At 40.5% G+C, this 13,051-nt stretch overlaps 1 protein-coding gene across 6 annotated transcripts in view; it reads left to right on the forward strand.

Annotated features, from left to right (window-relative positions):
- The window catches only part of LOC139357930 (anaphase promoting complex subunit 1), a 131,215-nt gene that overhangs the window by 38,664 nt on the left and 79,500 nt on the right, over positions 1-13,051 (forward strand). For all 6 annotated transcript variants that reach the window (XM_071077107.1, XM_071077103.1, XM_071077105.1 and 3 more), the window contains exons 15-18: positions 2,218-2,358; positions 2,883-2,943; positions 6,129-6,316; positions 11,365-11,439. In XM_071077107.1, the coding sequence (XP_070933208.1) occupies positions 2,218-2,358; positions 2,883-2,943; positions 6,129-6,316; positions 11,365-11,439 (465 nt within the window). The remainder of the gene's footprint in view (positions 1-2,217; positions 2,359-2,882; positions 2,944-6,128; positions 6,317-11,364; positions 11,440-13,051) is intronic.

Genomic DNA, 13,051 nt, shown 5'->3' on the forward strand with positions numbered 1-13,051 from the left:
CTATGAATCTTTTTTTTTTTTTTTTTTTTTTTTTTTTTTTTTTTACAAATGAGAGGTTACAGATGAAGTAAACCTAATAAGTGGTAAAACTGGGATTTATACTCTTACTAATGTGCTCTTAAAGGAAGAAAGGATGAAAAGGTGGTTTTATTCTGAATGCAATTGCCAGGGCCTTACAGGATTTTGAGAAAGGAGTTGCGAGGTTTTGGATCTGTGTTGTAGATAGGTGTATTTTGGGATTAAAGATAAGGAGACCAGTTAGCCTCCAAGTGAGGTTGTCTGTGTCAGTGTAAGAAGTATGAAGAGGGTCTGAATATGTGTGGAAAGGAGGGAATAACATGAGATGCCTTGAGACGTAGAAATGAGTTTGACAGCTGATTGATTTTGTGCTCCTGGGCTGGGGAAAGGTGATGTCACATGAGGCTCCGAATTCTCTGAATGACCTGGGAAGGTACCTGGATTTACCAAGTTAGGAAGCCTGGAGAAAAGTGGTGTGTATTTAAAGAACATGTGAGTGTGGATGTTTAGGGACCGTTCAAAGGGAAGGTTATTGTTATCAATTGTATTCGATAATGTCTGTGTCTTCATTATATTTTTAAACATGTGCAACGTTGAATTTTTTCCTTCACACCAGCACATTTGCAGAACACTCAAAGGGGAACTGGAGAAGTGTCAGAGTGTTTTGTGTGATTCGGAAGAATTTCTTTTATAATGGAAAATGATTTCCAACTTTTTTAGAATTCTATAAGCCTAGTAACAATTAGTGCCTTTTTGATAGGTGTAAGGTCATGGAAATAATAGTCTAACACATTGGCTGATGGCTTTTCCACTTCTCTGGAAGATTTTGCTAGTAGACTTAGAGCCAGGACCAGTGGAGCTGAATTTTTCCTGGTGACTTTTAGAGTAGAATCTGGAATAGAATAAATACATCTTAGTCTTGATTGTCAGTGTTGACAAGATATTCACTTAGAGATATATAAATTGAATTAAAGGAACCAAAAAAGGATCAGTGGTCATGACTGGAGATTAAGATTGGAAGCATCTGCATGTAGATAGTAACTAAGATTATTTAAATTTTTTGTTTGCATATCTGCAGTAAAGCAAATACATACTGTTCCTGTATTTTTGAGTAAATAATTGCCTATAAGGGAAATGCCACGAAATGCTGGTCTCATTTGTTTGCTTTTTCATCATTATTGTCCTTTCTTCCTGGGCTCTTAGTGCCTCAGCTGCCTCAAATCACAGTTTAGTTTTTTTTTTTTTTTTTTGAGATGGAGTCTTGCTCTGTTGCCCAGGCTGGAGTACAGTGGTGCAGTCTCACCGCACTGCAGCCTCCACCTCCTGGGTTCGAGCAATTCTGCCTCAGCCTCCCATATAGCTGGGACTACAGGCGCCTGCCACTATGCCTGGCTAAATTTTGTATTTTCAGTAGAGATGGGGTTTCACCATCTTGGCCAGGCTGGTCTTGAACTCCTGACCTCAAGTGATCCGCCCGCCTCGGCCTCCCAAAGTGCTGGGATTATAGGCGTGAGCCACCGTGCCCGGCCCACAGTTTAGTCTTTAGCCCTGTAAGGTTGCTAACGGTGCTACTGACTTCTCTCCCTCTTAGCTATGACTTTCCTTGCATATTGTCAGCCTTTCCATATATTCCTCTTACCACCAAAATTTGCAGATGGCCAGAGCAGGAAAAGCAAGGTTCCCCAAGAACGCTGGCCCCCTTCCCTGCAGTTGCTTTCTTCAGATGAAAATGTTGGCCCCCTTCCCTGCAGTTGCCTTCTCTCCTAGATCTTGGTCCCTCAGAGAGTCCAGGTTGCTTCCACAGTTTTCCCACAGCCATCAATTAGATGTTTTCCTTTTACCTACCTTTTCTAGTTGTTTTCTGTGAGGACCTTGGTTTGCTGGTACTTCATTGTATCTGGAACCAAATTTTTTAAAGAGCCAGGGTCTTGCTATGTCACCCAGGCTGGAGGGCAGTGGCTATTCACAGGCTCACTACAGCCTCAAATTCCTAGGCTCAAGTGATTCTTCTGCCTCAGTCTTCGCAGTAGCTGGGACTCTACAGGTGTGCACCAGCGTGCTTGGCTTGGAGCAGAATGTTTTTAAATCATTACATCTTATTGTTTGTTAGACCATGTGCAAAAAAGAAAGAGTTAAGTTTCCTTGTCCTTAATTTCTCAGAAAACAATTCATTTGTGTTATGTTTACGACTTTTTACAGGTTGTTCTGTTGTCGCCAGTTCCAGAACTGAGGGATTCTTCAAAACTTCATGATTCTCTCTATAATGAGGATTGTACTTTCCAACAGCTTGGAACTTACATTCATTCTATCAGAGATCCTGTCCATAACAGAGTCACCCTAGTAAGTATAAACATTTGGTAGCTTTCCAAGAGGTGGGCTGGCATTTCAAATTTGACAGAATAGAAAATTTTATCTGAAAAATGACAACAAACATTTCTCATGATTTAAAAAAAATCTATTGTGTCATTTTTTGGCACTATTTTACTTTTTACTATACAGTAATTCTGCTTGTTTTCTCCAGTTTCTGTATTTTTAAAAACAGTGAAAATGAAAGCTTGTTGAGTCAGCTGAGTTGTATATTGATATGATTTTTTGTCTTTTCATTAAAAGTAAATGTCCTTTTGATGATGGCGACTCACTGTATAAAGATTAGACACGTTTTATTAAAACAAGCATTTTGGAAAGCATTTTGCAAATAATTACGTTTAAAGTTTCTGAAATTTGGAAGTGTTCATTTCTGTTTGAAATTGTTTTTCATTTATTTTATTGCTTTGATAGGTGAAGTCTTGTACCAGCTATTTTTAAGACATTCAAAGACTTAGAATGCACAGATTTTATTTACTTTCTGATTTGTTTCCATCTAGGAACTGAGTAACGGCTCCATGGTTAGGATCACTATTCCTGAAATTGCCACCTCTGAGTTAGGTACGATTGAGAAGTTTCATTTCTAAGACATGAAGTAATTGTGATTTACATTAATAATTGGGGTTTTAAACATTATTTTGCCATTTTTGAAGCCGCTGGATCAAGTTCTTAGCTTTGTAGAGGAGCTTTAAAGAGCTAGGGAGTGCTTTGTGATGTCTACTCTATGTGTGCTCTAAGGCTGGAGTACAGGTGAAGGATGTGCTGGTTCTGTTCCTCTGAGATTCTTCTGTTGAGGAATATAATGCAGTGTAATAATATATGGACACGCCGACTGGGCACAGTGGCTCACACCTGTGATCCCAACACTTTGTGAGACTGAGGCAGGCGAATTACTTGAGGTTGGTAGTTCGAGACTAGCCTGGCCAACATGGTGAAACCCTGTCCCTATTAAAAATACAAAAATTAGCTGGGTGTGGTGGTGCACTTCTGTAATCCCAGCTACTTGAGAGTCTGAGGCAGGAAAATCGCTTGAACCCGGAATGCCGTGGTTGCAGTGAGCCGAGATCGTGCCCCTGCACTCCAGCCTGGGTGATAGAGTGAAACTCTGTCTCAAAAAAAAAAATACATATATATATATATGTATATACACACACACACATATGGACATGCCTCTTGCAAGAACATCTGGGAAACAAAGCCTAAGCAACTAGGATATTTCTTGGCATATTTAATTTTTTTTTTTTTTCCTGTAATGTATTAGTGATATTTTTAATCTTAAATGTCTCAGTTTTCAGATAAGTTGTGAAATTAGCATAATTGCCTTAATTGAATAAAACTTAGTATTATTGTCAAAATACAATCAGAATTATCTTAGTAAATATTGGATTCTCCTTGAATTATTCCTGAAATGCAGTTTCAAAATGCTAGAGGAGAGTATTTCTGAACATAGAATAGTAAACAAAATATTAGAATTCAAGGGATTTGCCAACAAACGTAGGTTAAGAAAAGAATGCCTGTATGATATAAGGAACTTCATGACATCTGTTGGTTTCAAAATCTAACTGTCAAAGCAGGACATTGGCAGACTGTAGACTAGAATGACTTTTTCATTTTAGGAATTTTCACTGGGTGGTAAATGGTATTCCAAGTTGATATAGAGAGTCCTTGCCTTCTAAAAGGTATTTTGTAATCACAAGGCCAGGTACCTATAAGTATTATAAGCCTAAGCAAAATGTATAGAAACAGATAATCATGGAGGAAATTAAATAAATAAAAACAAAAAATTTACCCCTTTATAGCCAAATAAGCCCCATAGCTTATGTACATACGTTTATGTGTTTTACCTACAAAGGGTTCTCACACACTCATGCAGCATTGGATTTACACTTATTTTGGATTCAGCTATGACATACTTGGTTATTTGGTATTTTAATATTATTTGCTTCCAATCTGTGCTGTGTGAGTGTGCACATTGCAAACTGATGGGACAGAGGATGTGTTGCTGAGGATGGGCCCAGTGGCATGACAGTGGAAAGGGAAAAAGGAATTCTGGAAGAGAGGATATGTGAGTACAAAAACATTGCAGTTTGGGATTATTTACTACTAAAAGTAGATTTGGGTCTCTTCACAGTGGTAGCCCTGGCCACTCTGAGGGGCTCATTGTATGCCAGTGTCGTGCTATAATTGACGTGGAGCCATTGAGAATGGTATAAAGCCAGGTGGGCTCGTGCTTGTAATCCCTCCCCTTTGGAAGGCTGAGGTGAGGGGATTGCTTGAGTCCAGACGTTTGAGACTAGCCTGGACAACATAGACTCTGTCTCTACCAAAAGAAAAATAAAATTAGCCAGGCCTGCTGGCATGTATCTGTAGTCCTTGCTACTTGGGAGGCTTGACCTGGTGGACCACTTGAGCCCAGGAGTTGGAGGTTACAGTGAGCTATGATTGCACCACTGCACTCCAGCCTGAGGACAGAGGAAGACCCCGTTTCCCTTTACCAAAAACAGAATGGTGTAAATTATGTGGTATTAACTCTTAACCCTTTTAAGGCAGAGAGCATGTGAAACATTTTAGAAACTGAACAATGTCAGAAATGAAAGTTATAAAGCTTTGGTTCATAGGCATGTTTACTCATTTAGAACATCATGTAATGCTAGCTAAGCATTGCTATTTGTGGATGCATATATTGAATATTATGTATTTACTGAAGTATTTAAGCAGTATTTATATAAATGTATAAACATAGAAGTTGTATGTTTTTCATAGTGACTTTTTTTTTTTTTGGAGACAGTTTCACTCTAGTCACCCAGGCTGAAGTGCAATGGCGTGATCTTGGCTCACTGCAACCTCCGCCTCTCGGGTTCAAGTGATTCTCCTGCCTCAGCCTCCCAAAAAGCTAGATTTCAGGTGCCCGCCACAATGCCCAACTGATTTTGGTTATTTTTAGTAGAAACAGGGTTTCACCATGTTGGTCAGGCTGGTCTCGAACTCCTGACCTCAGGTGATCCACCCGCCTCGACCTCGCAAAAGTGCTTGGATTACAGGCATGAGTCACCGCGCCTGGCGCATAGTGACTAATTTGTCACCTGAACTGGAACATCTTTAGAGTGAAAGGGGGAGCAGTTAGTAATTGCTGAGGCAATGGATGTAAATCAGTACTGTCTCTGGCAAACTGGGCTATTTGGTCACTTTATTTCTGATTCAAAATTAATGATGGAAAAGCTGTCCTCGGCTGGGCACAGTGGCTCACACCTGTAATCCCAGGGCTTTGGGAGGCCAAGGCAGGCGGATCACGAGGTCAGGAGTTCGAGACCAGCCTGGCCAACATGGTGAAACCCCGTCTCTACTAAAAATACAAAAAATTAGCCTGGCGCAGTGGCAGACACCTGTAATCCCAGCTACTTGGTGGCTGAGGCAGGAGAATTGCTTGAGCCCAAGAGGCAGAGGTTGCAGTGAGCCGAGACCGCACCACAGCACTCCAGCCTGGGCAACAGACAAGACTCCATCTCAAAAAAAAAGAAAAAAAAAAGCTGTCTTGAGACCTCTTTCAAGCCTTGTTGAATTCAATAGTTGGTTTTGGTTTCAGATGATTGGTTAGGTAATGTTTGCATCTCATTGGCTCTTTAGTGACAGTTTTCTTTTCATAATAATTGGCCTTTACATAGTAGAAATTTAAAAACTTGATTATTGAAAGGGAAAAGAAATGCATGCAGAGTAAGAATACTAAAATTAATCTTTGCTTTTAATAGTACAAACATGTTTGCAAGCAATTAAGTGTATCCTGCCAAAAGAAATAGCAGTTCAGATGCTTGTCAAGTGGTACAATGTCCACAGTGCTCCAGGAGGACCCAGTTATCACTCAGAGTGGAACTTATTTGTGACTTGTCTCATGAACATGATGGGTTATAACACAGACCGCTTAGCATGGACTAGAAATGTAAGTAAATACAATTGTTTTCTTTATGAGTTATTCTGTTAATGTAATGGTTGCATTACATTGGTAATTGGTAATGTAACATTGGCATACCATATTCAAAATAATAGAATAATATTAAGGTTTATTGTATCTATATATTGTAAATCAAATCTCATTTAATATTTAATATTAACGTTTTACTAGTAATTATAATTACTGAGCTTTAGAATGCTAAAGCATATATGACTATTTATTTCACCTTTGTAAAATGACTGCAAGTTATGCTAGGATTAGTGATAGTCTTGGTTTTATTGATGAAGAAACTGGATCACAAAGAAATCACAGATCTGTGATTTTTAAAAAAACTATGACTAGACTGCATCTTCTGACTCCTTGTTTAACGTTGTTTTCTGAAGACAAGATTGTCTTTTTACACACATGTTGTTTGGGATGTGAGGAGGAAGGTTTGATTTGAGGGGGATTTAAAGTACTTTAGCCGGAGTATCTACTCTGTCAATGGTATAAAGCCTTATCTCTCACCCTCTTCCCCCAGAAACATCCTTACAGGCCCTTATTAGATTATTTACAAAATCAGCAGAGTGGTGTCTTCAGTATTGGTGATCTCTTTCTAGCTCTGGAGATCCCTCGCAGGACGACCTTGCCTGGGTCACTCTGAAAAAAATCATTCTAGATTGTAATTACCCTTTTTCCAGGTAACTCAGCTGTTCCATTCTATACATTTTAGCCTTGTACAGCAAATCCATTTTTAAAACTTGCTTTTGTCTCAATTATGGAAGGAAAATGTGGAAAATGGAGGAATTAAGAAAATAATTATACTACTCAGAGATAACCACTCTAAACATTTTTGAAGTTACCTTCTATATACAAATATCAATGAAAATTTCCCATCTCATTAAAAAATTTTTCTAAAAAACCTCCATCATTTCATCATAGTGTAGTTTTGTCATAATTAACCCATAGCTAATAATTGTACCTTGTGAATCTTTTGTTTTCCTTATTGTGAGTAATTTATAAACATCCTTTTTCACGAATCTTTTTTTTTTTTGAGATGGAGTCTCGCTGAGTCGCCCAGGCTGGAGTGCAGTGGCGCAATCTCGGCTCCCTGCAAGCTCCGCCTCCCGGGTTCACGCCATTCTCCTGCCTCAGCCTCCCGAGTAGCTGGGACTACAGGCGCCCGCTGCCACACCCGGCTAATTTTTTGTACTTTTAGTAGAGATGGGAGTTCACCTTGTTAACCAGGATGGTCTCAATCTTCTAACCTTGTGATCTGCCCACCTTGGCCTCCCAAAGTGCTGGGATTACAGGCGTGAGCCACCACGCCTGGCCTTCTTTTTCATGACTCTTTAACCACATCTCTAGTTACTTCCCAAGAACTGAATATTAAAAGAGAGACTGTTGGGTCAAGTAATGTTTGGAAAGGGGTTCCCAGGTGACATTCTTACCAGCATCATTTACAAGTGCCATTTCCCCATAGTGTTTATTTGTGGTGTGGTGAACCTTTGCTAGCTTACTGAGAAATGTTATCTTATTTCTGTATAAGTGAATGGGAATTTTTTTTCAAAATTTCATCAGTTATTTATAGTTCTTATTTTTTGATTTGTATTTCATGTCCTTTGTCTATGCTCCAGTCTCTTCTCAGTCCAGTGGCCAAAGTAATCCTGTTTGATGAAGTCAGGTTACGTTAGTCGCGTGTCTGCGCAGGATCCCCCAGTGACTTCCCATGCCACTCAGAGTAAAGGCCATAGGCTTACAAGATGCCATGTGACCTAGCCCTTGCTTACCTTCCTGGTCTCATTTTTTAATGCTTTGCACACGTCATCCCAGCCACATTGGCCTCAGCTCTGTTCCCTGAGCACTGCCAGCATGTTTCTGCCTCTGAGTGTTTGCACTTGCTGTTACCTCTGTGGAGAATGCTTCCCCGCCTCTCTGACAAGACGTGCTTAGGTCTTTATTGAGATGTCACCTCAGTGCTGCCTCCTGTCTCTCTATGTAGCATTGCACCTGCCTCCATACCTTTAGTGCCATTTACCTGTTTTTTTTTTTTTCTTCTCACTTAAATATAGTATAGTATATATTTTACTTGTTTTGTTTTGTGTCCCTCCTCCCCCAGCTGGAATGTAAATTCTAGGAAGGCAAAGATTTTTGCTTAGTTTTGTTTACTACTTTCTTTCTCCAGGACTTGTGGTATTGCCTGGCATAGAAGGATACTGAGTGAACATTTGTTGAGTGAATGCCATTTTCCATCTGAGTGAGATACTGTTTTTAAGAGTTTGTGTCTATTTCAGCACATGAAGGAATTGCCCTCTGCAGTTTCCTTGAGAAAAATCTTACAGGAAAATAGGGACAATTTTCTTTTCTTTTTTTTTCCTTTTTTTTTTTTTTTTTTTTGTATTTTTTAGTAGAGACGGGGTTTCACCGTGTTAGCCAGGATGGTCTTGATCTCCTGACCTCGTGATCCACCCGTCTCGGCCTCCCAAAGTGCTGGGATTACAGGCTTGAGCCACCGCGCCCGGCCTTTTTTTCCTTTTTTAAGACGGGGTTTCGCTCTGTCGCACAGGCTGGAATGCAGTCGCGCTATCTTGGTTCACTACAACCTCTGCCTCCTAAGTTGAAGCGATTCTTGTGCCTCAGCTACTCACTACCTGCGTAGCTGGGATTACAGGCATGCACCTCCACGCCTGGCTAATTTCTGTATTTTTAGTAGAGACGGGGTTTCGCCATGTTGGCTATGCTGGTTTCAAGCTCCTGAGCTCAAGTGATCCTCCCACCTTGGCCTCCCAAAGTGCTAGGATTCCAGGTGTGAACCACGGCACCTGGCCTTCTTTTCTTATTTTAAACAATTGTATCAACGTGACATTATCCTCAATTTTTCTGTTCTTTATTACATGTGAAAAGATTAAGCCTCATAGAAACTGTAGATTTCTACATTATGTAAAAGCGCGTCAGCGCTCTGTAGTTCTGTATATCATTGTCCTTGGAACTTGTTGATGAATACAGATTGTTGTGTCCTAGTCTCTGGCAGAGAACCTATGCCCCCTCGCGTTTCCATGTTTTGGGGAGGACTGAGCACCTACCTGTTTTTTCCTTTGCAAAGAAGGACATGGCTCTTTGACTTACTTTTTGCATGATAATTATAAAGGAAGGAATAAGGAAATCAATTCTTGAGGCCAAGTTGCTTTGCCATTTATTTATAGGACTGCATGGTTAAACCCTTGCTATCTTTTGTCCTCATAGTCAAAGCTTAGGATGAAACGGTCCTCATGGGCAAATGGTTTTCATTTTGCTTTGTTCAGATTTATTCTTTTTGTTTTTGTGGAGTACAGAATTTCTGCCAACGACTAGTTACACAATTTTTGGCATTTCTTTGTGCTTTCTTTAATTTGCTGATGTGTTAAATGAGCGCACTGGACTGTACATAGTAGGAACAGTTGCATTTGGGGTTAACTTTTTGTAGCTTTTGGGCTGCTCTTTTTTTCATTAGCTAAATATTGAATCCCTGCAGTGGGCCAGGCATGATGCCAGGTTTCTCACATATACCCTAAACAAAACAGACTGTTCCTCTGGAATTGACTGTCCTGGGGGAAACAAATAATATTTGATACATGTGTTACGATAGATGAAGGGTAGGGGTCCATAGGAGCATATAACAGGGTTGGCTAACCTGAGACACATGGAAAGAATGAAGGTTAAGCAGATCCATGTATGGTACAAAGAGCCATCCTTATCAGGCAGTTTCTACTATCTCATAACTCCAGGCCTTATGAATCTGATAATTATAGCAGGGACATTCTTTTTGACTGTGGGACTTTGTGTGTGTTATATTTTGGTTGAAGTTTTAGGTAAGATAGCTACTGTTTTATTTGTTGCTTTGATATTACTGTTATTACCAGGTTTTTTATAATATGTATGAGTTGGGCTGTTTTTTATTTGAATGCTTCACAAGCAAACCTCTCTCAATAACATTCAGTTTTAAAAATCACTTTATTGCTACCTATGTTTAGTTTTTATATAGAAATCAGCTCCGTTTAGGTGAGTGAGTTGATAAATATGTAAGTTTTTTAGCATAGGAAAATAGCCATTGTCATTTATAGAGTTACAGTTTATTAGTTGATAGTCAGTGCCCATGTGAAGTAGCTGGGGCAGCAAAGATTATGCCAGGGGAAATTGAAGAAGAGCAACTTGTAGAAAACTGCTTTTATGTAGTTGTATTAGTTAGAAGATAGGCTCACTATTGTAATAGAAAGGCCTCAAAAGATACAATGGCTCAAACAAAATGTCTGCCTTGCTTACATAACAGGGCTTAGCAGTTACACAGGCCACACAGTTATTCAGGAACCCAGGTTGATGGAGGATCTTTTGTCTTGGGTTCAAAGATTGCCATTGGTTGACTGCGTTCCAGTCAGGTGGAAGGGGCAAAGAGCCTGGGGGAGCAGGTATAGGACTGGACTGGTCCTGGAAGTGGTGACAGTGACTTCCATCTATAATTAACTCTGTCAAAGGGTCACACCTAACTTCAGAGGAAGCAGTGGTATGTGTATAATCTGACTATGGATTCAGGAGAAAGAGGAGAACAAAGATTTTCCAGAGTAGCTGCTTGTCTCTACCATAGAATTGTTAGATAGTTTACTGTATATGGACTGTAAATAAATGTTTGCTTAGTTCTAACATTTGACTGATATTGGGTTGATCCTTTGAGACTTCTATATATATATATTGTGGATATGCCTAAAGTTTCTTTTTCTACCAAAGATGTGATGTGATCTGTGTCGTTACAGAAGTAGGAGAGGGAAGGGAAAACTACCATTAAAATCAGTACTTAGGAGCCCAGGCACCGTTCTAGATGTTTGCACATATTAATATGATTTCATTTCATCTTCACAGTAATCTAGAAGAAAGGTATTTAAATAATGACTTTCCAGTTAAAAAATGAGTTGATGGCTTTCCTCAGTTTCCATAATTGGCAGAACTGATTTCTGAATCCTTTAAGTTGACCAGTTGACAGGAATGAGTTTATGATTTTTATCTTTTCTTTTGGGGTTGCTTTTCAGTTTGACTTTGAAGGATCACTTTCCCCTGTCATTGCGCCCAAAAAAGCAAGGCCTTCCGAGACTGGATCTGATGATGTAAGCATTATTATTTCTTGCTAATACAAATTTGTGGATATTCATACTAGTCTCCCACTTCTTGGTATTCCTGACAATTCCTCTATCTTTCCAACACCTTTCACTTTATTTATTTTAATACCGAGTAACAATTATTTTGAAGAGTAGGCTCTGTTACATTTTCTGTGGCCTTTAATGATTATCTAAAAATTAATGTATGTATTACTGCATGATTTCAGTTTGGGTTTGTAGACATTTTATTATCAACTGATCACCTGAAATGACAACATTTACCTTTTTTATGCAGTGTAAATTTTTAAATTAAAGTTCTCAATCATATCAGGTTCCGTGGTATATTCTTTTTTTTTTGAGACGGAGTCTTGCTCTGTCGCCCAGGCTGGAGTGCAGTGGCCGGATCTCAGCTCATTGCAAGCTCCGCCTCCCGGGTTTACGCCGTTCTCCTACCTCCGCCTCCCGAGCAGCTGGGACTACAGACGCCTGCCACCTCGCCCGGCTAGTTTTTTGGCGTTTTTTAGTAGAGACGGGGTTTCACTGTGTTAGCCAGGATGGTCTCGATCTCCTGACCTTGTGATCCAGCCGTCTCGGCCTCCCAAAGTGCTGGGATTACAGGCTTGAGCCACCGCGCCCGGCCTCTTTTTTTTTTTTTTTTTTGAGACAGAGTATAGCTCATGTTGCCCAGGCTGGAGTGCAGTGGCACGATCTGAGCTCACTGCAACCTCCACCTCCCAGGTTCAAGCAGTTCTCCTAGCTCAGCCTCCTGAACAGCTGGGATTACAGGTGTCCGCCTCCATGCCCAGCTAATTTTTGTAGTTTTGGTAGAGACAGCATTTCACCATCTTGGCCAGGCTGGTCTCGAACTCCTGACCTCAAGTGATCCGCCACCTCGGCTTCCCAAAGTGCTGGGATTACAGGCATGAGCCACCGCACCTGGCCTCCATGGTATATTCTTAAGTGGCCCAAATGTATTTTTTAAAATTATAGTATAATTTACAAAAATGAAATACATCTTGAATTTACAGTTTGATCAGTTTTAATATATACACACTCAGGTAACCCACACTCCTATAAAGACACAGAATATTGTTATAACGCCATAAAATTTCCTTGTTTGGTTTTTTTTTAAGACAGAGTCTTGCTTTGTCGCCCAGGCTGGAGTGCAGTGGTGCAATGTCGGCTCACTCTAACCTCTTGACTCCTGAGTTCAGGCAATTCTCATGCCTCAGCCTCCCCAGTAGCTAGAATTACAGGCGTGTGCCATGATGCCTGGCTAAATTTTGTATTTTTAGTAGAGATGGGGTTTTGCCATGTTGGCCAGTCTGGTCTCAAACTCCTGGCCTCAAGTAATCCGCCCACCTTGGTCTCCCAAAGTGCAGAGATTACAGGTGTGAGCCACCATGCCCGGCCCATGGACATATATGTGTGTGTGTGTGTGTGTGTGTGTGTGTATTTTTCCCTCCCTCCCTCCCTCCCTCCCTCCCTCCCTCCCTCCCTCCCTCCCTTCCTTCCTTCCTTCCTTCCTTCCTTCCTTCCTTCCTTCCTTCCTTCCCTCCCTCCCTCCCTCCCTCCCTTCCTCCCTCCCTCTCTCCCTCTCTCCTCTGTCTCTTTCTTTTCT

The sequence above is a fragment of the Macaca nemestrina genome, chromosome 13 (assembly GCF_043159975.1).
Source record: "Macaca nemestrina isolate mMacNem1 chromosome 13, mMacNem.hap1, whole genome shotgun sequence".
Classification (NCBI taxonomy): domain Eukaryota; kingdom Metazoa; phylum Chordata; class Mammalia; order Primates; family Cercopithecidae; genus Macaca; species Macaca nemestrina.